General features: G+C 32.3%; 1 protein-coding gene across 1 annotated transcript; it reads right to left on the bottom strand.

The window, feature by feature from the left end:
• Positions 1-178: 178 nt before the first annotated feature.
• Positions 179-25,120, bottom strand: LOC103576300 (microtubule-associated protein futsch). The gene is made up of 7 exons (XM_053737892.1): positions 25,016-25,120; positions 23,983-24,222; positions 17,961-18,059; positions 17,710-17,882; positions 17,431-17,588; positions 1,574-17,307; positions 179-1,291 (listed from the first exon to the last, which is right to left on the bottom strand). The coding sequence occupies exons 2-7, from the start codon at positions 24,209-24,211 to the stop codon at positions 1,122-1,124; spliced, it is 16,563 nt and encodes a 5,520-aa protein (XP_053593867.1). The 5' UTR covers positions 24,212-24,222; positions 25,016-25,120; the 3' UTR covers positions 179-1,121.
• Between the last annotated feature and the right edge of the window lie 368 nt (positions 25,121-25,488).

Raw genomic sequence — 25,488 nt, forward strand, 5'->3', positions numbered from 1 at the left:
GAGGAGAACTTAAAGTTAGTTCATGTTGTTAGATCTTTGGACCGCATCAAAGATGATATTTACTTCAATAATGTACACATTTGGTTTAAAAAAATGATTTCTTGATCTAAAAAAATTACCATCAAGTAAATATATTTATTGTAGAATTAAAAATGATTACTTTTTTTGCTGACTTGTAGTAGAGCTCATCTAGTCTCGTCCGGTGCCATTGGACTGAATGAAATCGGGAGTTATAACAACTCACGAATAATGTTTCAAATTACAGGATTGTAGATGTAAAAAAATTAACTAACTAAGGGATGTAGTTAGCAGTACTTTTAAAAATTAATTAAGTCGAGACTAGAGGAGTTCTCCAGTAACACATTTTTATTTTGAGGCATTGAAAAATTCATTTTCAAAACTATATTTTACGTACAACTTAAAATAAAATTCTAATAAAATACTTAAAAGCTATTTTTATCACATACAAAAATATGACAAAAAAACTGAGTGTAATTCCAAAATATAAAATTAAAAACATTGGTTTATTATGGAATGCTCCATATACTTGAATACTAACACTGTAAATTATAAAATTTAGCTTCGTCTCTTCGCTCCCTCTTGTCGGTCTTATTTCTTCTGGTTAGCTTATAATCATAGAGTAGTTGTGAATATTGTAAAATAATTAAAGCTTGATTTTTATTTGAAAATCTAATATAATTTTTATTCTTAAAAGAAGCAAATTATTTTTTAAAAATCAAAATATTTCAGTAAGTCATAAATAAGTTAATAATTGTTATTGAAATTGGATAACACGTAAAGCTGCGATTATAAATGCCGATTCATATAATTTTTCTTAAATTTCATTTTTTTCATTTTGCTCGGAATTTATCACAAATCTAGATCACAGATCTATGCACTCAATGCTATTACAACATATATTGATATTTACATTACATAAACCTAACATAATGTTGAATAGTTATTTAAGTGGCTAAAATAATTTTTATTAAAAAAAGTTATTTAAAAATCTTTAAATAATTATAAATGACGATTATGATAGAAAATATCGAATAAATTTATAAAATATCAGTTATGATAACTTAACTTTTGACTAGTATGACCTTTTATATTGTCGAATTCTAAAATTCAAGCCGATAAGCGCTACAGCTTGTTTCATGATCCTGAAGATTAATTGTACAACGTGAAGCAGATGGAGAAAGATCAATATGATTTTCTGCTAGTGCTTCTTCATTATCTGCTACCCAATATCCTAGTGTATCAGTATCGTAAGTTGGAATTATCGTCACTTCTGTATGAGAAAACAAAGTAGTTAATAATTTAAATTTTATTGTACACTAAGAGAAAAAAATTTGATTAAAAGAAACGATTTGCAATGTTGAATGCCCATAAGAAAGATGATTCGAAAGTATTCAAAGTTTTCAAAAGCGTTAAAATGTATTAAAATTTTTTTATCTAATCATTTTAAATCGATTCTTTTAATAAGGGCACGGTGGCTTATTGGAAATAATTTTTTTTTTTTCATCTGAATTTTATTTTTTTTCTCTCAGTGTAAATGAAAAAATATATTTACCGAGATCCTTGTTTTCCCAAGTTTTCTTAGCGTTTAGCAAAGCATCGTATACCTCACGGCTTGGTTCCGTTCCACTGAAAACGTAGTATCTTGCCCTTATGCGTTTGAAAAATTCTAATGATGTGTAGTAAGAATTTCCATGATGAGGAACAAAAGTCAAATCTAAATAAACCGGTTGAATTTTATTCTTTACTTCTTTAGATTTTTTGTTACTTTTACTGGGACTTTCTGAACGTTTTTTATTTTTCAAACTATCTGAAATTATTTTTTTGGGCTGTTTAACATCTTTTTTAGGTGTCGATGATAAAGTTTTATCAGATGATTCGTTGGAAACTGGCGCAGGTGAAGGTAATTCCATGGGTTTACCCCAATCGTGGAATAAGTCAAACTCGGGAGAATTCAACGAAATATTAGCACCACGTTGTAGTGCACTATTTCGGAAATTGAATCTATCTGGTCTTTCAGGTGGTGGCAATTTCATCGGTGTGCCCCAATCCTTCAAAGGATCCTTTTTCTCTTCATCAATTTCGTCTGTTCTAACTAACTCATCATTAGACTTTTCAACATCTGTATCTTGCTTTAAATTCGGTTTTCCATTTCGACTGTCAGATTCAGTTAGTTTTTTGAATGTAAAATCACCTGTTTCATTAGAACTAACCAGTTTAATCGACGAATCTTCGTGACTAGATGGTGGTATGGATGGTAAATGCCCATAAAAGCTACTACTCATGTCAGCAGTAGAAAATTCAGCAGGTTTACTCTGTATTTCAAAGTGATAAACTTGAGATGTGATTGACGTTGGAGAACCAGGTGTTTTATTTTCAGAGTCAAGTTGTTTTTCTTCAGTTTTATGCGAAACATCAGTTACAGTTTGATCATGACTTGTTACATCTGAGCAAGAAGTACTTGATTTTTGAAGATCTAGTGGTTGTACGGATTCAACTGGCCCTTGATCTGCTACAGTAACATCTACTTTTTCTGCTAAAACAATAACCTCACCGTGTTCATTTGTTGTTTCTGTTACTTCTTTGGTAGTTGTTATAATTTCTCCTTCATCAGAAATTGTCCGAGTAGTTGTGATAGTGGTTTTTATAACTTCCTCAGAACGAAAACCTTCTGGTGTTGACGTTCTAGAACGATTTTCCAGCCCATCTTTTTTTTCAGGAGTTGATCTTCCAGATTTCTCTCCAGATATCAGCATACCTAAATGGTGCTTATAACTTTGCGCTATATCTTTGGATTCTTTTTGTTTTATTTCATCATGTATTTCTTCTTTTTTTAACTCAGATTCTTTATTCGAATCAAAAGTTTTTTTTTCTTCTTCATGTTTTTGTTCTTGTTTAATGAAATCACTTTTTATGTCTGTTGTATCAATAGTAGCTTGATTTTCTGGCATCGGTTTAATAATAGAAATTTCCTCTTTAACTATTACATTTTGTTCTTTCAAGCTATTGTCATAGATCATTTCTACCGGCTCAGATTTATGTTCGATAGTCGTTGCTTCTACTATTATTTTACCTCCATTAATAAAGCACTTTTCAGTATTTTTTATGTCCAAGTCTGTTACTAGTGATCTTGAAAAAGAGTCAGAAGGATCTATTTGAGTGCTTGAACCAGAAGATGATTTATGAATAAGAGTAGTTATATGAGTTGTGCGCATTTCTGTTAAGTCACTAGGAAAAGATTTTTGGAATTGACTTTCATATTTATCATCATCGACTAAAGCTTGTGACGTTAAGCATTCAAAAGACTTACATTCAGGTGTTGACTTACCAGATAAGTGCTCTGAAAGTTTTTCCTCATAACTGCTTTCGTCTTTCTCTACAAAATCAATTAAAAATTCTTTTTCTAATTTTTGTTCTGCAATAAGATTCTCAACTATTGCGAGAATATCATTATTTGATACTCCTTTTGTTGTAGATATTTCTTGAATTATTTCTAAGGTTATCTTTTTCTGTGGTTTAATATATTCGCTTATGATATAATTTTCTATATCTAATTTTTTATCCATAGGTAATGTACTTGATTGGATGTCTCTCTTTGCTATTCGATAACTAATGTCAAACTTCATGTTCTCACCATCATCAAAAATAGATTTCTTGTCGATATTTTTTTTATAACAAATTGCTTCAATTATTTCAATGACAATGTCCTTTGACACATCATAAAGATTCATTATTTCTTCAAGGACTTCACTCATTATTATTTTACGTCTTTCTACATACTCACTTATTATATACTTTTCAATATCTTTTTTCTTTATCGACATGGCCTCTGATTCATCATCAGATCTGTCAAGCTCGATATTTTGATGACTTTGACTTGCCGATTTTTCATGAATATCTTTCAAATTATTTGTTTCACTAGACATAGGAATTCCATATTCATCATCATGTGAACATCTAAGCTTATCTTGATTTAATAGAGACTTTCCATCTTTTTTTTCTTGCTGTTCTGAAGACTGGATATCATCTGCAATTGTCGTTTTTGATAAACCTACCTTCGAAAGATTTTCGATTTCTTGAGGACTAGAAATCTTACTATCTTCTTCTATTGAAAAAGATGAAATTTCTTTTTGAACTGATGACGGTGTAGTTGAAGTCAAACTTCCGACATTGTCCTGGGCATTTTCTAAATCATCGACTAAACTTTCTTTTTTATCAAGTTTAATAGATTCTTGAATCATTGACTCAACTACAATATCTTTTATGTTTGATAGAGTCAATTCTAAGGGTCTAGGCATATTTTGCTCTGATAAGTTATCGGTACCATCTTTAATGCCTGTTTTGATATCACTGGTTTGACTTTTCATTTTATTTTCTAAAGTTGGATCCGGAGAAATATCTTTTTTATTAGATGTTGGAGTAGTCGAATTCTCATAATTGTGTTCCTCAGTATCTATACTACTTTTTTCAAATTCTTTTTCAGTTAAAGTAGTAGTTTGTGACAACAATATATTTGTTAAATTATCTTTTTTATCTTCGATTTGCTGACTTAAGTTTTGAGTTCTATCCGGAAATACTGAAGATGTTAAGCTTGAAAATAATTTTACATCTTTTGATTCATCACTGTGATCACCGGGTTCAATGGCACTACTACTTAGTAACGTAGATGTTAGAAGAGCTTCTGATGCGGAATCATCTATTTGATTGGTTAAACTTTTTTTATCACTGGATAATATAGGTGATCGAGATGTCAGTTCCGTCTCGTATTTTTCTACCTCGTTTTTATCATTTGCTAAGCTTTTCCTTTCACTTGTAAGACTTTTTTGTGACTCGATAGAGTCAATAGCATCTTTTTTACTTTCTATAACTTGACCGATGCTTTTTGTCCCATCTGACAACTCTCCAGAGTGCAACGTCAATACTGAAAAACTTTCTGATCTTTCTATATCTTCAAGATCATCCGTTTGGTGAGCCGAGCTGCCTTTTCGACTCGGTACTGATATTGATAAAGATGAACGCTTTTCGTCGCTTTGTTCTTTTTGTTTTTTGTCGTCTGTTGCAGGCTGGTCTTGAGTTGTAGTATCTGATATGGACACCGTACTTTCAATGGTATCTCTGTGGTCTTCTGCATACATACTTGCTTTTACTGTCTCATCTGACACTACTGGGGATGATAATGTCGGGGATAATTTTACCTCATTTGAATTATCTTCATGACTGTCAACTATATTTGTAGGAGACCGTGATGAATGAGATAATGAAAGTGTTTTTGATTTCTCTGTATCATCAATTTCGTTAGGCTGATTGACTAATCTATCCTTTTCATCAGATACTAATGATAATAACGATTGACGCTCCATACTGTGTCGACTTTCTATATCTTTCAATGTTTCGTGTTGACTTGTGGTGTCTTGCAGTGACACTGTACTTTCAGTAGCATCTTTTTGATCTTCACCATGCATACTTCCTTTTATTGTCTCATCAGACGGAACCGACGATTTTGATTCCGGAGATGGTTCTACTATTTTCGACCCTTCTTTATCACTGTCGGCTATATCAGTATCATATTGTTGTGACGGCGATAATAAAGGTTTTTTAGATGTTTCACTTGCACCAACATCATCTGGTGAAATGTCGTTTTCACCACATACTGAAAATGTTGGAGATATAAGGTCGCTATCAGATCGTTGCTTCTCATTTTCATTAGTTGTTAAGATCTCTGTCTGAATTACGGTATCTGGTGATAACACGGCAGTTTTAGTAGAATCTTTACCATCTTCTGTATGTTTATTCATACTCGTAGTTTCTTGCGACAATATTGGAGATTTTGTTTCACTTGATACTGAAAATGCTGGAGATGTAACTCTTTTAATGCATTGATCTTTTTCTTCATTAATTGATGAACTTTCTTTCTGTGATAATGCAGTATCTTGTTGAGCTTTTACAGTTTTGCTATCATCCTTTGAATCTTCTTTTTTTTGAATTGGGATTTCTATCTCAGATGGCACTACTAGTGATTCTAGTGTTGAGTATAATTTTATATTTTTCTGTCTATCTTTACTTTTGTCAGCTGATTCTGTCTCAGATATTGATAAAATGGATGTGGAAAGAATCGCTGGTTCAGCGTCACTGACACGGTTGTTTATTTGGTTAATGAGACTTTCTTCGTTACTAGATATTGAAGATTGCGACGATTTAAGCTCCTTGTATTGTTCACCATCTCTCCCATCATTTTCTGAAGTTTCATGCTGGGTCGTAGTATTTTGGTCCGGTACCATTTTTATTGCCTCATTGCGATCTTCGGTATGTATACTCGGCATGACTATCTCATCTGATGGTACTGTACTTTGTAATGTCTCGATTGATTCAACACTTTTTGATTTTTCGTCATTACTATCAGCAATACTCGTATAATACCGTGTTGACGGAGACGATGGGAGTGTTTCTGATTTCTCTACTTCCCCGAGATCGTCAGTTTGGTCTGTTAAACTATCTTTTCGACTAGTTACTAAAGTTGATAATGATGAACGCCTCTTATCGCATTGTTCTGTTTCTTGTAAACTGTCTTTTCGAGTTTCGTGTTGCGTTGTTATTTCTTGGATTGACACTGAAGTTTCCATAGCACTTCGATGATCTTCTATACATTTACCTAACTTTACAACTTCATCTGATACTACTGAAGATGATAATGTCGGGGATAATTTTATGTCTTTTGATTCATCTTCATGACTGTCAGTTATACTCGTATGTGACCGTGATAATGGAGATAATAAAGGCACTTCTGATTTTTCTATAGCTCCAAGATCATCCGTTTGGTAAATTGCACTGCCTCTTCGACTAGATACTGATGTTGATAAAGATGAACGCCTTTCGTCGATTTCTTCTTTCTGTTTCTTGTCGTCTTTTGCAGGTTCGTCTTGAGTTGTTGTATCTGGTATGGACGCCGTACTTTCAATGGTATCTTTGTGGTCTTCTGCATGCATACTTGCATTCACAGTCTCACCTGACACTGCTGAAAATGGTAATGTTGGAGATAATTTTATATCTTTTAATTCATCCCCATGACTGTCAGCTTCACTCGTATGGGACCTTGATGACGAAGATAATAAAGGCACCTCTGATTTTTCTATAGCTCCAAGATCATCCGTTTGGTAAATTGCACTGCCTCTTCGACTAGATACTGATGTTGATAAAGATGAACGCCTTTCGTCGATCTGTTTTTTCTGTTTTTTGTCGTCTGTTGCAGGTTCGTCTTGAGTCGTATCTGGTATGGAAACCGTACTTTTAGTGGTAACTTTTTGATCTTCTGTATGTGTACTTGCTTTGACAGTCTCACCTGACACTGCTGAAGATGGCGATGATGGGGATAATTTTATATCTTTTGATTTATCTTCATGACTGCCCGCTTCACTTGTATGGGACCTTGATGACGGAAATAATAAAGGCACTTCGGATTTTTCTATACCTCCAAGATCATCCGTTTGGTAAGTCGAACTACCTTTCCGACTGCGTACTGATGTTGATAAAGATAAACACCATTCGTCAGATTGTTCTTTCTCTTTTTCGTCGGCTGTTGAAGTTTCGTGTTCAGATTTAGTATCTGGTAGTGATACCGTACTTTCAATGGTATCTCTGCGATCATCTGCCTGTTTATTTGCTTTCACAGACTCACCTGACACTGGTGACGATGGTAATGTTGGGGATAATTTTATGTCTTTCGATTGATCTTCATGGCTATCACCTATACTCGTACGAGACCGTGATGACGAAGACAATAAAGGCATTGCTGATTTTTCTGTATCCTCAAGATCATCCGTTTGGTGAGCCGAGCTGCCTTTTCGACTATGTACTAATGTTGATAAAGATGAACGCCTTTCGTCGTATTGTTCTCCCTTTTTTTTATCGTCTGTTGAAGTTCCGTCTTGAGTTGTAGTATCTGGTATTGACACCGTACTTTCAATGGTATCTCTGTGGTCTTCTGCATGCATACTTGCTTTTACAGTATCACCTGCTACCACTGGAGATGGTAATGTTGGGGATACTTTTATATCTTTTGATTCAACTTCATGACTGTCAGCTATACTTGTATGCGACAGTGATAAAGGAGATAATGGAAGTGTTTTTGATTTCTCTGAATCTCCAAGATCATCCGTTTGGTAAGTTAAGCTGCTTTTTCGACTAGGTACTGATGTTGATAAAGATACACGCCTTTCGTCGTATTGTTCTCTCTCTTTTTTGTGGGCTGTTGAAGGTTCGTGTTCAGTTGTAGTATCTGGTATTGATACCGTACTTTCAATGGTTTCTCTGCTTTCTTTTGCCTGCATACTTGCTTTCATAGTCTCACCTGACACTGGTGAAGATGGTAATGTTGGGGATAATTTTATATCTTTTGACTTATCTTCATGACTGTCAGCTATACTCGTCCGAGACTGTAATGACGGAGACAATAAAGGTGTTTCTGACTTATCTATATCCCTACGATCATCCATTTGGTAAGCCGAACTGTCTTTTCGACTCAGTACTGCCGTTGATAAAGATGAACGCCTGTCGTCGCTTTGTTCTTTCTGTTTTTTATCGTCTGTTGCAGGTTCGTCTTGAGTTGCTGTATCTGGTATGGACACTGTACTTTCAATGGTATCTTTATGGTCTTTTGCATGCATACTTGCTTTCACAGTCTCAGCTGACATTGCTGAAGATGGTAATGTTGGCGATAATTCTATATCTTTTAATTCATCCTCAGGACTGTCAGCTTCACTTGTATGGGACCGCGATGACGGAGACACTAAAGGCACATCTGATTTTTCTATACCTCCAAGATCATCCGTTTGGTAAGCCGAGCTGCCTTTTCGACTAGGTACTGATGTTGATAAAGATACACGCCTTTCGTCGTATTGTTCTCTCTCTTTTTCGTCGGCTGTTGAAGTTTCGTGTTCAGTTGTAGTATCTGGTATTGATACCGTACTTTCAATGGTTTCTCTGCTTTCTTTTGCCTGCATACTTGCTTTCATAGTCTCACCTGACACTGGTGAAGATGGTAATGTTGGGGATAATTTTATATCTTTTGACTTATCTTCATGACTGTCAGCTATACTCGTACGAGACTGTAATGACGGAGGCAATAAAGGTGTTTCTGACTTATCTATATCCCTACGATCATCCATTTGGTAAGCCGAACTGTCTTTTCGACTCAGTACTGCCGCTGATAAAGATGAACGCCTGTCGTCGCTTTGTTCTTTCTGTTTTTTATCGTCTGTTGCAGGTTCGTCTTGAGTTGCTGTATCTGGTATGGACACTGTACTTTCAATGGTATCTTTATGGTCTTTTGCATGCATACTTGTTTTCGCAGTCTCAGCTGACATTGCTGAAGATGGTAATGTTGGCGATAATTCTATATCTTTTAATTCATCCTCACGACTGTCAGCTTCACTTGTATGGGACCGCGATGACGGAGACACTAAAGGCACTTCTGATTTTTCTATACCTCCAAGATCATCCGTTTGGTAAGCCGAGCTGCCTTTTCGACTAGGTACTGATGTTGATAAAGATACACGCCTTTCGTCGTATTGTTCTCTCTCTTTTTCGTCGGCTGTTGAAGTTTCGTGTTCAGTTGTAGTATCTGGTAGTGATACCGTACTTTCAATGGTATCTCTGCGGTCTTCTGCATGCATATTTGCTTTTACATTCTCGCCTGACACTGCTGAAGATGGTAATATTGGAGATAATTTTATATCTTTTGATTTATCTTTATGACTGTCAGCTATACTCGTACGAGACTGTGATGACGGAGACAATAAAGGTGTTTCTGACTTATCTTTATTCCTATCATCATCCGTTTGGTAAGCCGAGCTGCCTTTTCGACTCGGTACTGATATTGATAAAGATGAACGCCTTTCGTCGCTTTGTTCTTTTTGTTTTTTGTCGTCTGTTGCAGGCTGGTCTTGCGTTGTAGTATCTGGTATGGACACCGTACTTTCAATGGTATCTCTGTAGTCTTCTGCATACGTACTTGCTTTTACTGTCTCATCTGACACTACTGGGGATGATAATGTCGGGGATAATTTTACCTCATTTGAATTATCTTCATGACTGTCAACTATATTTGTAGGAGACCGTGATGAAGGAGATAAGGAAAGTGTTTTTGATTTCTCTGTATTATCAATTTCGTTAGGCTGATTGACCAATCTATCTTTTCCATCAGATACTAATGATAATAACGATTGATGCTCCATACTGTGTTGACTTTCCATATCTTTCAAAGTTTCGTGTTGACTTGTGGTGTCTTGCGGTGACACTCTACTTTCAGTAGCATCTTTATGATCTTCAGCATGCATACTTCCTTTTATTGTCTCATCAGACGGAACCGACGATTTTGATTCTGGGGATGGTTCTATTATTTTCGACCTATCTTTATTACTGTCAGCTATATTAGTCTCAGATCGTTGTGACGGCGATAATATAAGTTTTTTGGATGTTTCACTTGCACCAACATCGTCTGGTGAAATGTCTTTTTCACCACATACTGAATATTTTGGAGATATAAGCTCACTATCAGATCGTTGCTTTTCATCTTCATTTGTTGTTAAGCTCTCTGTCTGAATTACGGTATTTGTTGATAAGACTGTAGTTTCAGTCGAATCTTTACCATATTCTGTATGTTTACTCACACTGGTTGTTTCTTGCGATAATATTGGAGATTGTAACTTTGGGAGTAGTTTAACATCTTTTAATTTATCGTAAGTATCATCAGCTTTATCTGCACTACTACTTGGTAACGTTGATGATATATTTTCGTCCTGTAATACATCTTGATCATTATCGGCTTTATTTAAATCATCTAATGGCAACGTAGATATTGAACGTTTTCTTGATTCCTCTTTTACGGTCTGATCTTTAGTTTCGTCACTTAAAATGTCTTCCTTGGTATTTACTGAAGATGTTGGTGGTGTAAGTTCTTTATCAGATTGTTTCTTTTCAACCTGGGCATCCGTTAAACTTTCTTTTCGAATTCGGCTACTATCTTGTGATGTTGCTATAGTTTCATGAATATTTATTTTATTTTCTATTTTCTGATTTACGCTTTCAGAGATTTCACTAAATTCTAAATTCTTTTTTTGAGTAGGTGAAATAGCAGTTGAAAAAGATGTCAAGGCAAAATCTTCATGTTCATCTTTTATATCTTTCAATAAATCTTTTGAATCACTTGATACAGAATGTGCTGGAGATAAAGGTTGTTCGCTACTTTGAATTTGGCCTTTCTCAAAATCTCGGGATTTTTCCGCTTGTTTCGGTGAAAAATTTATCGAAGTAATGAGTGATTCAATATTATCTCTTTCTTTTTCTTCAAGTTCTGTTAAACTAGTTTTTCGACTTGATTTAGCAGATAGTGAAATTACTGAGTCACGACTATCTTGTTCTTCGCCTTCATTAGTTTGTATTTCATCTTGCTTTTTAATGGAAGTATGCTCTATTGGAGAAACTGATTTTCCATTTTCTATTAAATCTTTTCCAAAATCTGGTAAAGTTATTTTATCACTCATTACTATTGACTCTAAACGTGCTGATGATTTAACTTCCTGTTCCTTATCGTTTTCACTTTCCGCTGTGATTTTTTGACCAGATGTAGAACTTATTATGGACGATGCAGCTGATGTTAAATCACTTTTTTTATTTATTATGTTTTCGGGTTTTTGGCCACTCATATTAATTTTTTCATCTGCTTCCATGACATCATCAATACTGCTTTTGGTACTTTCTTTTTCGTGATGTTGAATTTCATTCTTATCAATACTAGTATTCAATTTGTATTCTTGTTCTACAGCCTCGAAATCATCGGATTCAGATTTGTCTAGATCTCCAATAGATGTAGCATATTTACTTTTATCTGATGAGTCTATCAAAGGATCACTTTCAATTTTTACAATCATCTTATCTTTTGTAATATTTTTTGAGATGTCTTCGATTTCATCGCTTGATTCAAAAGTATTCCACGCCACTTCTGCAATATCGACTACTGACTGTTTTTGTAACTTTTTACTTATAATTAATTCATCTAGAATTTCCATGATAGCTCGTTTTGAAATGAGGTATTGATGATGAATTCTTTCGATAGCGCTAATGTCAATATTTTTGTTCTTTGCAATATATTCATTTGTGAAATAATCCAGAATCTGAGATTTAACTTCGTCTGTTATGAAAGATTCAGTAAATTGAATATCATGTTTTTCTTTGTCGTCGATTTGATTCTTTTCATCCACGTCCACGTCTTCAATTTGAGTATTTTCTTGAATTAAGTCTTCTAAAACTTGTTCAGAGATGTTCATAATCTCAGATAGTGGAACTTTATAAATAATAATTATATGTTTGATTACTTTAATTACCGAGTAAATTGGATAAGAATATTTTATAGAAATTTCGTTCAAAATCATTTTAGTAATTGGAATATTATTTTTAAGATATTTTTCAGTAATGTAATCTTCGACTTCTTGCTCTTTAACGTCTCTTAATGTTTCCTTATCAGAATCCAAAATTGTAATGTTTTCAACAGCACTGCCTGGTGAAAGATTATGCTGAGAAATAATTTGGTTAATGATTTGAATAAGTTTTTGTTTGACAATTTGTTTTTCTATGGAAATAAATTCTAATATTTGAATAGTAATTTTTATTTTATAGATTAACAATAATTCTTCAATTATTTTATAAATATCAACTTTCTTATTAACAATATTTTTAACGTCTTCAGTTATAAAAGATTCAATTGAACTCTTGTCAATCTGACTTTTATCGATATATTGATCTGGAAGTTTAGCAGAAAATTGAGGTGACGTTGGTAATGAATCTGGTGTAACTAAGACAACTTCTGCAGTTGTAGGTATTACTTTATGTTCAAACGCGATTTCTGACGTTACTATACCACTGACTAATTCCTTACCATCTTTTTGGAGCGTTACATCCACTTTTTTACATACACTTTCAATTCCATTTTTCAAAACATCTAACTCCGTGTCTTGAGTATCACTAAGAGCACTTATGTTTGTTTGCAAGTTCAATGCTATATCGTCTTTTAATAAATCAGCACACATTAATTTTGCTTCTAATTTATCATCGTTTTTACTTTTTACTGATGATGAAGCGACAGGTGTTTGATCATGATGATCTTGCCATAATTCTTTGATTTCTGAATCTTTCTTTATTTCTGCTGTCAATTTTTCTGCAGACAAAGCTTGATCTGGAAGGAAATCATTTTCTTTGAGTACTTCAGCGACTTTTTTGACTATTTCGATAACATCCTTAGGTTTATCTTCAATAATTATTCCAGCAGTTCCAGCAAGTACTTCACCAACGTCTTTTACCGCTTCTTTAATGTTTTTAACAGAACTCATGTCAACGCTTCGTTCATTATCTTCAAAATCACCACTTTTCGGTAATCCAAACTTTACTTTTTCTACCTCTTTGTCAGTTGTAATATTTTCTTCATTCGGTTTTATTTCTTCCAATTTTTCAACTACTTTATTTAACTTTCCTTCAATTTCATCATTACTATCATATTCCAGCTCGGTCTTTATTAATTCTTCTTGGACTATCTGTTCTTCTAATGACTCTAAAGAATCTCGCAGACTATCTTTTACAGTTTTGAATTTCCTTGATGCTTCTTCTAATAATGCCTCAACATCTTCGACGCCTTCTACATTTTCATCGAGTTTATTTGCTTGTTCATGATCAGAGGTATCTGATTTTTCATCTATTTTTAATGGGATTCCTTCAGTTTTATGGATTTCTTTGTTTTCTGTGCTAGTCTCAATTGTTTTCTTTACTGCAACATTATTTCCATCTTGCTTCGATTGAAGTTCTTCTTCAATCTTCATTCCTGCGGAAATTTCATCTATATTGACACTTTCTTTCGGAGAGCCTGATTTTGATAACGATTTTTCATCAATGTCTTTTTCAGAATCTCTTCGAGACTTTCCAGTTAATTTATCAATACCTTTTTCAAATTTATCTGCAACTTTACTAAAGAAACCTAAAACGTTTTTCGGTTCTTTCGATGAAATAACAGATTCTTTAGTATATTGAGTTTTTCCTTCTTTACTGGTATCATAATTGTCTATTTCGTAAAGTTTGGGATCTACTTCCTCATGTACAGGTAAATCAGCAACTTCATCTGGAGTCTTCACAATATCTCTTGGCAGAGCTGGAATAGTTTGCTGAGAGGTGAATACTTTAGTACCAGGCTTTAATTCAGAAACTTCCATTGTAGCTAAAGGAATAATCCTTGATTTAGCAGGAATTTCAATTTTTTTTACTTCTGCGATTCCTTGTTTAATGATATCTGTAGAAACTTGTTTCATACCTTCAACAGAAATTCGTTCATCCTCAGGTAAGGTGGGAGCTGTTGTTGTGGCTCCAGATTCCATAGTTGATACTCTTTCTAGAGATTCTTCGAATTTTTCTTTGATTTGCGGCTCTTTTCCTATTTCTTGTTTGACATCAGTATCGTTAATTACTTTTCTTTCAGAAGAATCTAATTTTTCTGGACTTGTCCTGATAGCTTCGGTTATGTTTTCACTGTCTTTTTTATCTAAGGCATCTTTACTGTCTTTTTTCGGAATCATTTTTGTAGATGATGTGATAATCTCTTTATTTTTGTCTTCTGACTCTTCTTTATGCTTAGAAATAGAAATACTTTTGCTTTCTTGGTGTTCTTTTTCTCTATCTTGAGAATCATCATGCAATTTTTTTTCAGGAATATCACTTTTTTCTTGCTCTTCAACAATTCCTTTTTCAACAGCAACTTCTTTTTCTACGATTTCATAATGTTCTGCAATTTCTTTTATTCCATGTTTCTCTCTATATTCTCTATCCTCTTCTTCTTTTTTCTGTTCATTTTCATCATCATCACCATAGTCCTGATTATCGACATCATCTTCATCATCACCATCATCGTCATCAACTTCGACATCATCGTCATCATCATCATCATCATCATCATCATCATCTTCTTCTTCTTCTTTTTCTTCTTTGTCATTTTCTTTACTTAAAATTATGTTTTCAGCCTCTTCTTCTTTAATAAGTGATTCATGTATAAGATTTTTTTCTGATTGAACAACATCTAAAAAGTGCTTATGTTCAGTTTCTCCACTATGAGCAGAATCTTCAGTGTACATTTCTTCTTTTTCAATAATTAAATATTCATCTTCTTCAGTAAGTTCCGGGCTGGCTTTTCTAGAAACTGATTTTATGGCTATTTCATCTATTTCTGCGGTCACATCATCTTCAGTTATATCTTCTTTTTTTTCTTTTATCTCCAAACTTTCATGCCCTTCTTTCACTAAATTTTCCCGAGTATTCTCTATTCTTTCGGCTTTTTGAAGCACTGCTTCAATTTCTTCTATAACTTGACGTTCTTCCTTAAGATCAGCAAGAACTTTGTTCTCAATTGAGTCGAGTGACATATCTTCAGATTTTTCAGTTAAGCATTTATCAACGAATTTCGTTGGATCGATTTCAACAACTGATGATGTTGATACTGTTGATGAGTCAGTTGTTTCCTTTTCATTTTTAATTTTTTTTACTACATCTTTATCTGATTTAGTCGAGATCGTTGAACTAATTTTGGATTGTTTTACTGGGCTGCCCGACAATCGAGATTTACTTGGGCTAGCAATAAGTTTCGAGCGTCGAACAACGGGTTTTTTTTCAACCGGAGCAACTGCTGGTGACGCTTTTTGTTTTGAGCTAATTTTTTCTATATTTTTCTGCTCTAAGACTTTTCGATTATTAGCATCTTTAGCACTTTTTGCAGGAGGAAATACTTGCTTTGTGGTAAGTTTGTTCGACGTTTTAGGAGCTGGAGGTTTTGAAATTTCAGATTTAGTTGTTAATCCACTTAATGGTTTCTTTGAAGTTGATATTTTTAATTTCTTATTGGTAGAATCGGATTTATTTTCAACTTTTAATACTTGTGGTGCTATTTTCGAGTCTTTGGAATCTTTAGAATCATGTTTTTTCCGTTCAATCTTTCCTTTCAACTCCTTATTCATTGTATTTTTATCTTCTACATTTGTTTTAATAATTTCAGCTTCTTTATTAACATCTTTTTTTGAATCTTTCTTTAAGTCTTTGATATTTTTTTCATTTTTTTTCGACTCTTTTATGTCAATTACTGTTTTAGAATATTCTTTTGTATCATCAATCTTCTTATTTTCTAAATCACTTGTTTTCTTAGCCCTTGTCTCGTATTTTTGAGCTTGATTGTCTAATTTTGAAGCTTTAACTTCAGACAACTCACGTTTAGGGTGTTTAATTTCATTTGTTCGCTTTGTTTCTTTATCTATTTGATTAGTTTTAAGTTTCGTAGATTTTTCTTTTAATGTAGCTAATGACACAGCAGGTGATAAAGTTTTGGCGGAACACGTTGGATACTTCAAAAATTCAAGATGTTTCAAACGGTCGATACCTTCAAAAATTTTATGCTGTGGTGTGCTTCCAGGGAAAAAAATCCTTGTAATAGAATCATCAAGGTTTGCAGGTTGCCAAATTAACAGAGCACATATTGATATCATATTTTGAATCGGGAATGTAAAATTATTTGAATCTTTTTTATGAGAATCTGCAAAAAGCTTTTGATCAGCAGCATTCCATTTAGATAAAAATTCTTTCACTTCAGTACTATCCTTTAATGGACTTAGAATATACATATCCAAAGTACCATGCCCTACTTTATGATAAAGATTAATAGGTTCTTGATTTCTATAGCAAAGGTGAGGACGTAGATTAATGTGTTTTAAATTATTCACCATTTCTTGTCCAAGATCAATGAGACTGATAATAAGGGGATCCCGGTCTTTGTTATCGTCAGGGAAATTTGAGTATTTACGTTCTATTAAATTACCAAAAAAATGTCCTATTTGAGGATAAACTTGAGTTTCTTTCTTTTTACGAAGGACGCTAGACATGCCACCAATATTACTGTTATTTAATCTTGTAAAGAGAACAGCGTCTAGTCGATCCAAATGTCGAGTGAAGTCCCAAAAGCATGACTTTCTAGCAAAACCACCGTCGACTAACATATTGAAGCCATTTATACCAAAAAGAGCTGCATCACCTTGACCGCCAGGGAAGACATAAAGAGTCGGATGACTAAATCGAATATTACCTACTACATCAGACGGTTGCATTAACTGATCTAATGTTTGTGCTACCAAATATTGTTCAATGTAGTTAATAAAGCTGACAATTGATGGTGTTCCAGTTGTTAATACGTTATTAGGGTTTAAGCGGATTCTACACAACCTGAAAATATAATTACAAAAATTGGAAAAGTTGTTCAATGTCGTCGGTATATTACTTTAGAATGTACAGTCAAAAATTTAAAAGTTGTTCCACAATAATAATTTTTCATTGCTAAAATTTTACCTAGTACAAGGCTCTTGAGATAAACGTTCCGTTGACCATTCACCGATTCCAGCACAGTTTATATCTATTGTCACATTATTTTCATAAGCTCGAAGTACTCGCTGTACATCATGCTCATTAAATGCATCCAAAAAATCAGCAAGACTAAAAGTTCCATCCTAGTGAATTTAATATATAATCCATTATATAATCAAAGTAAGCTATGATTATAATCAGGTATTAAGATAATAATAAATCATTAATTTTTTAGACTCTACAATACAAATAATTATGTCATACCTGCAGTATCCAGGAACCATTTTCACCAAATGTATAACCGGCATGAATTATATGGCGGTGTTTTGTAAAACTTGCTAAAAGATTCCTAATACATTGAAGTAATGTATTAGTTTGTGGATGAATTAAAATTTCTGTAACAAGATTCTCTGTCGCATACTGAATCAATCGTTCACCTTAAAATTAATTTTGTTTTATTTATGAATAATAATTAATTGTATAGTAACATGATTATTTAATCATTATGTTATTACCATTTTTGGCTTCTTCACCTTCAGGTGATTGTGTAACTAAAGCCTCTAATTCTTTTTCTAAATCAACGTGGCAGTTCTCTTTATCCCAAGACAAAAATCCTGAAATAACGTATTAATAATTTTAAACAATCTGGATAAACAGCTGAGCCTGCAGACCAAATTCGAAAACTTTCTGCTATTTTCAAGCTTTGTGAGTTCAGAAATATCAATAATAGTAGATGTTGACCAGCTTAAAAAAAAAATTATTTTCAAGTTATTCATGTTCGAAATACTTTTTGTTTCAATCGATAAAGTTGGAAAATAAGTTTACCCTGTTAATTAAATTATGAATTCTATTGCTTATAAATTTTTAAGATAGAAATCATGTTCATGTTACCGTTTTTTTCACACGTCAAGCTTTAGAGATCACGATACAAAGCTATTATTTCAAACAATTTGAATTAAAATTTCTACTTTCGAGATATCTAACAAAAAAGTAGATAATAATGGTTAATTTATTAACTTTAGAACGACCATATCTCCAAAATTAAATAATAATGACCATTCTTACACATATTAACAAGGATTACTATGATAATATAATATATTTCTTACGCACCTTTTTCCAAAAGGCCCTAGGGGTATAAGCATGGTGAATTTGCCCCCGAAAGGTATAGGCTTGATACTGCGGGGATTTTTAGGTACTAATAAGATATTAAAATCCTGAGAGTTTCAGCTTTTGAAACCAATCGGTCTTCGAGAAAAAGCCAAATATGTAAAAATCAGATAAAATAAATATTCTCAGAGACTATTTTATCGATTGACTTATACTCGGGATATGTTTTGGGGGTCAATAGTAGCTCCTCGGAAAAAAATTGGGAGCTTGATCGGTCGACAACAACCTCGAAAAAAATTACTTTTTAATTTTAATTCCGACTTTTCACGATGTTACGGTTCTGGTACAATTATAAAATAATTTTTTTTGGATTCCTCATCCAATTTCCTATGGACTTAAGTGCTTTTAAAATTTTTAAAGAAGGTATGCTGTATAGAAAAAAAATAGAATCACTTTTTAAGCAAATATTTACTTTATTTACATGTTTAAAGTGTAAATCATTGTTTTTCTAGTTTTTATATGTTCTTGAATGTTATTTGCAAAAATAATCTCTGCATCAGCAGTTAAATTTTGTCATATCATATAATATCAACTAAAATATTATAAACATTATAAATATTATAAAAATATATACACATATAAAACAGGAAATAGATTTTAGTTTGTAAATTATAAATACGTAACAACAAATGAAAGATATACTTGAGGAAAAAAATGTATAATCATATTTTATCAGTCTTCATCACTATCTTCTTCAATCACAGGTGAAATACTGTCTCTATCAAATAATTTGCTAAGTATTTCAGCAGGCCTTAAAATCTTTGTTAAATATCTCCCGTGTGATAAATAGTAAACAACAGCAGCAGCATGAGAGCAACATCCAATTGTTCTCAGACCATTTGCACACTCACAACTATGCCTCAATATGCTTTTTGGACCAATAGCATGTTTTTTATACTCAATAAAACATCTATAAACCTTTCTATTAATGTGTCTGGATTGAACTTGAATTTTGAGTATATTTGACTGTTCTTTCACATATTGAACAGTGAGATTACCTGTTTCATCAAGCATTTCTGCTAAATAGGAAACAGCCTGTTTCAATTGATAGGAACCAGTGAAAAAAATACGCAGATCATTTTCTGTCATTTCCGGAAAGTCTTAAAGAGTTTCAGATGAAATTATTTGAAACGGCAATTTTTTTCGCTGCCAGCCATTTTTTTGAACGTCTTCAGCTAACGTATTTACTACATTATTTTGCGATTTCATTGTTTCGATGACTTCATACAAAAACTCTGAGTCGGAAGTAAGACGCTTACTATACATATTATGCAAAAATGAGTCAATCTTAAAAAAACTTCCAACCCTAAGAAGCATTTTGTTGTCAATTCTTTGATCGAGTAAATGATATTTTTGTTTTAACATCCCATGAACTGCTTCTACAGCCCAACGAATTTTTGTTACATTTCTTGAAGCGTTAGACTCAGCTGTTGTTAACTGATTTTGTTTTCCTTTGAGTGCTGGCATTAATGCTTTATAATTTTTTTCTTCCAAGTATCCTTTCACATAACGGAATCCTCGATCTACCACAAATGCATCGCCAGGTTCTAATAAATGACATATACCATCAGGATTATCTATGATATCCCGCATTATAGTAGCATCATTTTGGTTAGCATAATACGGTCCCAACATATCAACTATGTATCCATCAGTTGTGCAAATCGTGAATGGCTTACATAGTGGTACTTTTTTTTGACCAGAATATGACTTTCTTTGGTACTCATTATTAGAACTTTTCTCATGACGAGCATAAGTCCCATCACAAATTAAAATGAGTTTTTCATTCAAATCATTGTGAAGTTTCATAGCAACTGAAGATGTATGATTCTCAATAAGATCAGCCCTAGATACTGCATTTAAACCAAAACGCGAAGGTAAAATGTCTTTTTCGAAAGATTGGATGACTTGCTCACAATACTTTGACACTAACTGCTCTTCGTTAATATCCAAGATTGTAGATATTAACTTATTTGAATTACCTGTGCGAAGCTTAACCAAAAACACTATTATTGCTTGAGTTACACTTCGAGTATCAGTATTTCTCATTGAAACTAACCAATTCCGCAACTCAATCACATTTTCCCATTTTAAACCAGTCAAAACACGAAGCTTCTCATCTGATAAACGATAATCCTCCATTTTATTCAGTAATGTTGAATCGCATTCAACAGCAAAATTTTCCATCATATTACTTAATTCTACAGATGAAATTAAAGTCCAGTTAGAATAAACTCTGATCAAACTTAGAGATTCATCATAGAATCGTTTGTTTATTAAATGATTTCGACAGCATCGATTTCCATCTGGTATGAAGACTCGTCGCTTAATGAATGACTGCATTCGGGCTTTTTGAGGAATAATAATGAAGTCACTAGTATTACCGCAAAGACAACAGTATCGATGAGTTGAAATAGTTCTTTTCATATGAATCTCAATGTACTCTGTACAATCGGTAGGAGTAATGTTGACTATAAAAGAAGGATCATCTGAACTTAACTGAGACAATGTCATGTGTGACAGACTAGACTCTGTTCGTTCTAACATTCTATTAACGATAGATTTAGATCCATCTTCAGCATCAATAACCACCGGTTCAAATTTTTTTTTTTTATACATCTCTACACGACATTTACCACAAACAATATCACCAGTAAAAAATTCACCATCAAATACTGCAGAAAACTCATCAATGTCTTGTTCTGTTAATAAAGTTTTAGGAGTTCCCGGAACTTTCTTTACTATTTTTGAGCAAATGCAACACTTATCATTGACTGTTTGATTTGGAGTCATTTTATTAGCTTAATAAATAAAATGTGAACAGACAATCTCTCAGATTCAGATCATAAATAACACTTTTGTCAGCTGTTGTATATACGACCAAATACGCCAGTGGGCGCGTCGGTCGTGCGGTTTTTTTGCACATAAGACGACTGAGTCGATAACATACCATATTCAATGACTAAAAGCGACAATTTAAAAATAATTTTAATATTACTGCAAAAAAAACGACATAATTAATTAAAAAGTGGTTTTTATTTTTTTTCTATATAGCATACCTTTTTTAAAAATTTTAAAAGCACTTAAGTCCATAGGAAATTGGATGAGGAATCCAAAAAAAATTATTTTATAATTGTACCAGAACCGTAACATCGTGAAAAGTCGGAATTAAAATTAAAAAGTAATTTTTTTCGAGGTTGTTGTCGACCGATCAAGCTCCCAATTTTTTTTCGAGGAGCTACTATTGACCCCCAAAACATATCCCGAGTATAAGTCAATCGATAAAATAGTCTCTGAGAATATTCATTTTATCTGATTTTTACATATTTGGCTTTTTCTCGAAGACCGATTGGTTTCAAAAGCTGAAACTCTCAGGATTTTAATATCTTATTAGTACCTAAAAATCCCCGCAGTATCAAGCCTATACCTTTCGGGGGCAAATTCACCATGCTTATACCCCTAGGGCCTTTAAAAATAATTCAATAAATCCCGCTAACGGATTATATCTGATTGAGACGAATTTCACAGCAATAGTAAACTGGTAATGATCTCTGGAGCTAATTATATTTTGGAATGGATTTTGTGCTTTTCAAAATATTCCAAAACAACGAAAAAAAAATTTTTATTCATGCTTTTAAATATCTCAGGATCGATTCGACCAATTAATTTCAAATTCGCACAAAATCTAAGTTCCGAAAAATTCAATTGCTGCTAGAGCCATACAAATCGATTTATTCGTTCGAAAGACATGTAATCTTTACACACCCGTATGAAAATAACATATATGGTCAAAATATATGATAAATATCAGAAAATATATGTAGCGAATTTAACTATATTTTCTGATATATTTTTTTTATATTAAAAAATATAATATTCATCATATACGAGTACGTATATGTTTAGCATATATGAAATATATATGTCAATCATACACAAAAGATATATTTTCATCATATATGAAAATATTTATTTTTGTCATACACAAAACTATATTTTTATCATACATAAAAATATATATTTCTATTATATACGAAAAATATATTCTGATCATATATGAAAACATATACTTATATTGTGTATAGAAAAAAAAAGTTTCTTATTCATATGACCAACTCCAATTAAATTAGATCTAAGTTTTAATGTGCTCTTTAAATTGCAGATAAAATTCTCGAAATTAGTTAATTTGAAGCGAATATTTAATATACACCCATATATACCCATATTCATATACGTACACCGAATAAAATATATGCTTAAATATAACAAAGAAGATTTATGGTGCCATATATAATATAAATTATATGCTACCACATATTTCATTTCATATAAAAATTTTATATTTTTTGAATATAAAAGGAAATATATCAATACAATATATTAGAAGGTAAATGTAAATGTATATTTGGCTTAACAAAAAACATATAAGTTACATATATGGAATGCATATATTTACTACTGTAAATTACTTTATATTAAATCGGCGAAAGTCTCTATATGATTTTTTATAATATACATTATAATACACCATATCTTTTTTTTTGTAAACATATATGATTTTATATATTTTAACCATATATTGTTTTTTCATACCGACACACACCCATAACACCTACACATTCTCGAAAATTCTATTATCAATAATCCGGCTTGGAATGATAACTTTGTAATTTTTTGAAAATTTTCGATTTTCTTAGATGAAAGTATAAAATATACTCGCACAGACATTTTATAGTCTTATTTATTTGCTTTGAATTGAAAGTCTCGGCACCGATCGATTCAAGCCACAAGGAACCACGTGACGGGGGTGCGGTAACTATGACGTCACAGGAACCGCCCTGAGTAAAATAGTTTAGTTTCCATATTTATTTATTTTTTTATGTTAACATTATATTAGTTATGATGAAATATTGGTAATATATATAACTTCTGTATGTAAGGTGTATAGAAAAAAAATATATGTAATCTAAGATAAAAAATAAAAATAAAAAAATGATGGATTGATGAGAAGAAATTTGGTTCTGTACTAAAAATTAATCAAAGATATTTCACGGCCAAGTTTAATTCAAAATAACAATGTCTGAAAATTCCGAAAGAGCTAAGTAAACGAAAATAAAAAGAATAATACTGCACACATGATGATGCTTAAGGGGAACGACCGAATACCGCGATAAATTTAGCTTTATCTGACTACTTATAACTGTGGCAGAAAAGTAGCTTGTTTTGGCGATTATTGTGAAGCTAGTTAAACTTTTTTCCCGATTCCAAAATTATAATTTTAATAATATCACTACAATTAACGCTTTAATTTTTGTAAAATAATAATTGTTTAAATTTGGTTTAAAAATCATTTAATGAATATTTTACCTTCGGTAAGTCTATCGAGAATAAAAGGTTTATGTTGGGCGGCATGTGGTTCTGGAAGCACGACAAGAAGATAACATCCACTAAGAGGTGACGGTGGTGGATGTTGATGGGGTCCTGGAGTCATTGAAACTATATTTGCTGTATCGACAGTTGTAGCCGCAATGTCGTCTCTAGTTCGATTTATCATTGATTCTTCTTCACATTCTGACGTTTTCCGGAAGGAATCCATGATGTAAATTACTGTTAATATCACAAATTATTATCTCACAATCACCCTAATGTCATATTTATTATTTAAATATAATAACAATAAAGCTGGTAAAAAATGGGTTATTTCTAATAAGCGATAACTGATGGTCTAATTAAAATATTCCGAGTATTGAAAAATTTTTTGAAAAATTATATTCATTTTTTTAACATCCTAACATGTAAAAATATATAATAATCTTATATAAAGTCGAACATATTCATTGACATCTTAATGGATGATCTATTACGGAATGACATCTTTTATCCGAAAAAATAGTAATAAGGTTTTATAAAAGGAAAAAATTTCTTAGCTGATTTGAATATGTAAGAACAAAAAGTCATCAAATAATTATCATGTTTGAGATTTTTTAAGGCTTAGATATCAACTTTTACCGCAATAAATATTTTATTTTATAAATTAAGATTAAAAATATTTTTTTTAAGGATAATGATTTATGAATACCCTATTTTTTAGTAATATAATACTCATTTTGTTTTATGACTCACTCAATTTTTTAACTATAGACTCTTACAGAAATATCGCCCTTAGTAACAACCCCTCCTACGTCAAACAAACTGATCTTCCCAGTAAAACTTCACACGCAATACTTAAAATTATTTTAAAAAGTACCTTTGTGAATAATTATATGTACACAATTTATAGCTAGATAGAGAACGGCATTTTTTATTTCGAGAAAAAATTTGAAATAATTTTCTCGAAAGAAACCGGAAAATAAAAAAAAAAAAATTGACTACAATAATTCATTATTCTGTTTCAACTTACCCTCTAGAATTTATTTTTCTGGGCAAGAAAAATTAAAGAAAAAAATACACAACAATTTTTCATGAAAACAAAAACAGAAAGAAGCTTTTTAGGCACAAATTATAAATTTTTATATTTATTAGTGGATCCTATTTTTTTTTTTTTTTTTTTTTTTAGAATACAATCACTTTTATCGTAAGATAATTTTCACATTTATGAATACAAAATTTAAAAATAATATTGACTAATATTACAAGAAAATTTTTTTAAAGAATTAATCAAAATTGAAGTAAATCGCGTCAATATTTTATCTTTTATAATACGTCTTTTTAAGAGAAAGCCTTGGCAATAGCTCACATTCAGGATTGAGGGCTACCGGCTCTCTGACTGTAAAGCTCTTACAGCCCTTGCGCTAGTTCTACACAGGGAATTCCCTCTCTATCGAGCAAAACGACGCAGTGACGTTATTTTCGGAACCCCCACTCTCAAAAAGA

The sequence above is a fragment of the Microplitis demolitor genome, chromosome 4, assembly GCF_026212275.2.
Source record: "Microplitis demolitor isolate Queensland-Clemson2020A chromosome 4, iyMicDemo2.1a, whole genome shotgun sequence".
In the NCBI taxonomy this organism is placed as follows: domain Eukaryota; kingdom Metazoa; phylum Arthropoda; class Insecta; order Hymenoptera; family Braconidae; genus Microplitis; species Microplitis demolitor.

Bases quoted from the DNA above. Each gene is read 5' to 3' on its own strand.
- LOC103576300 (XM_053737892.1), bottom strand. From the start codon at position 24,211: ATGGATTCCTTCCGGAAAACGTCAGAATGTGAAGAAGAATCAATGATA. The intron at 17,883-17,960 runs GTAATAACATAA...ATTAATTTTAAG, and splicing joins AGGTGAAGAAGCCAAAAATG to GTGAACGATTGATTCAGTAT. The intron at 17,589-17,709 runs GTATGACATAAT...TAAATTCACTAG, and splicing joins ATGGTTCCTGGATACTGCAG to GATGGAACTTTTAGTCTTGC.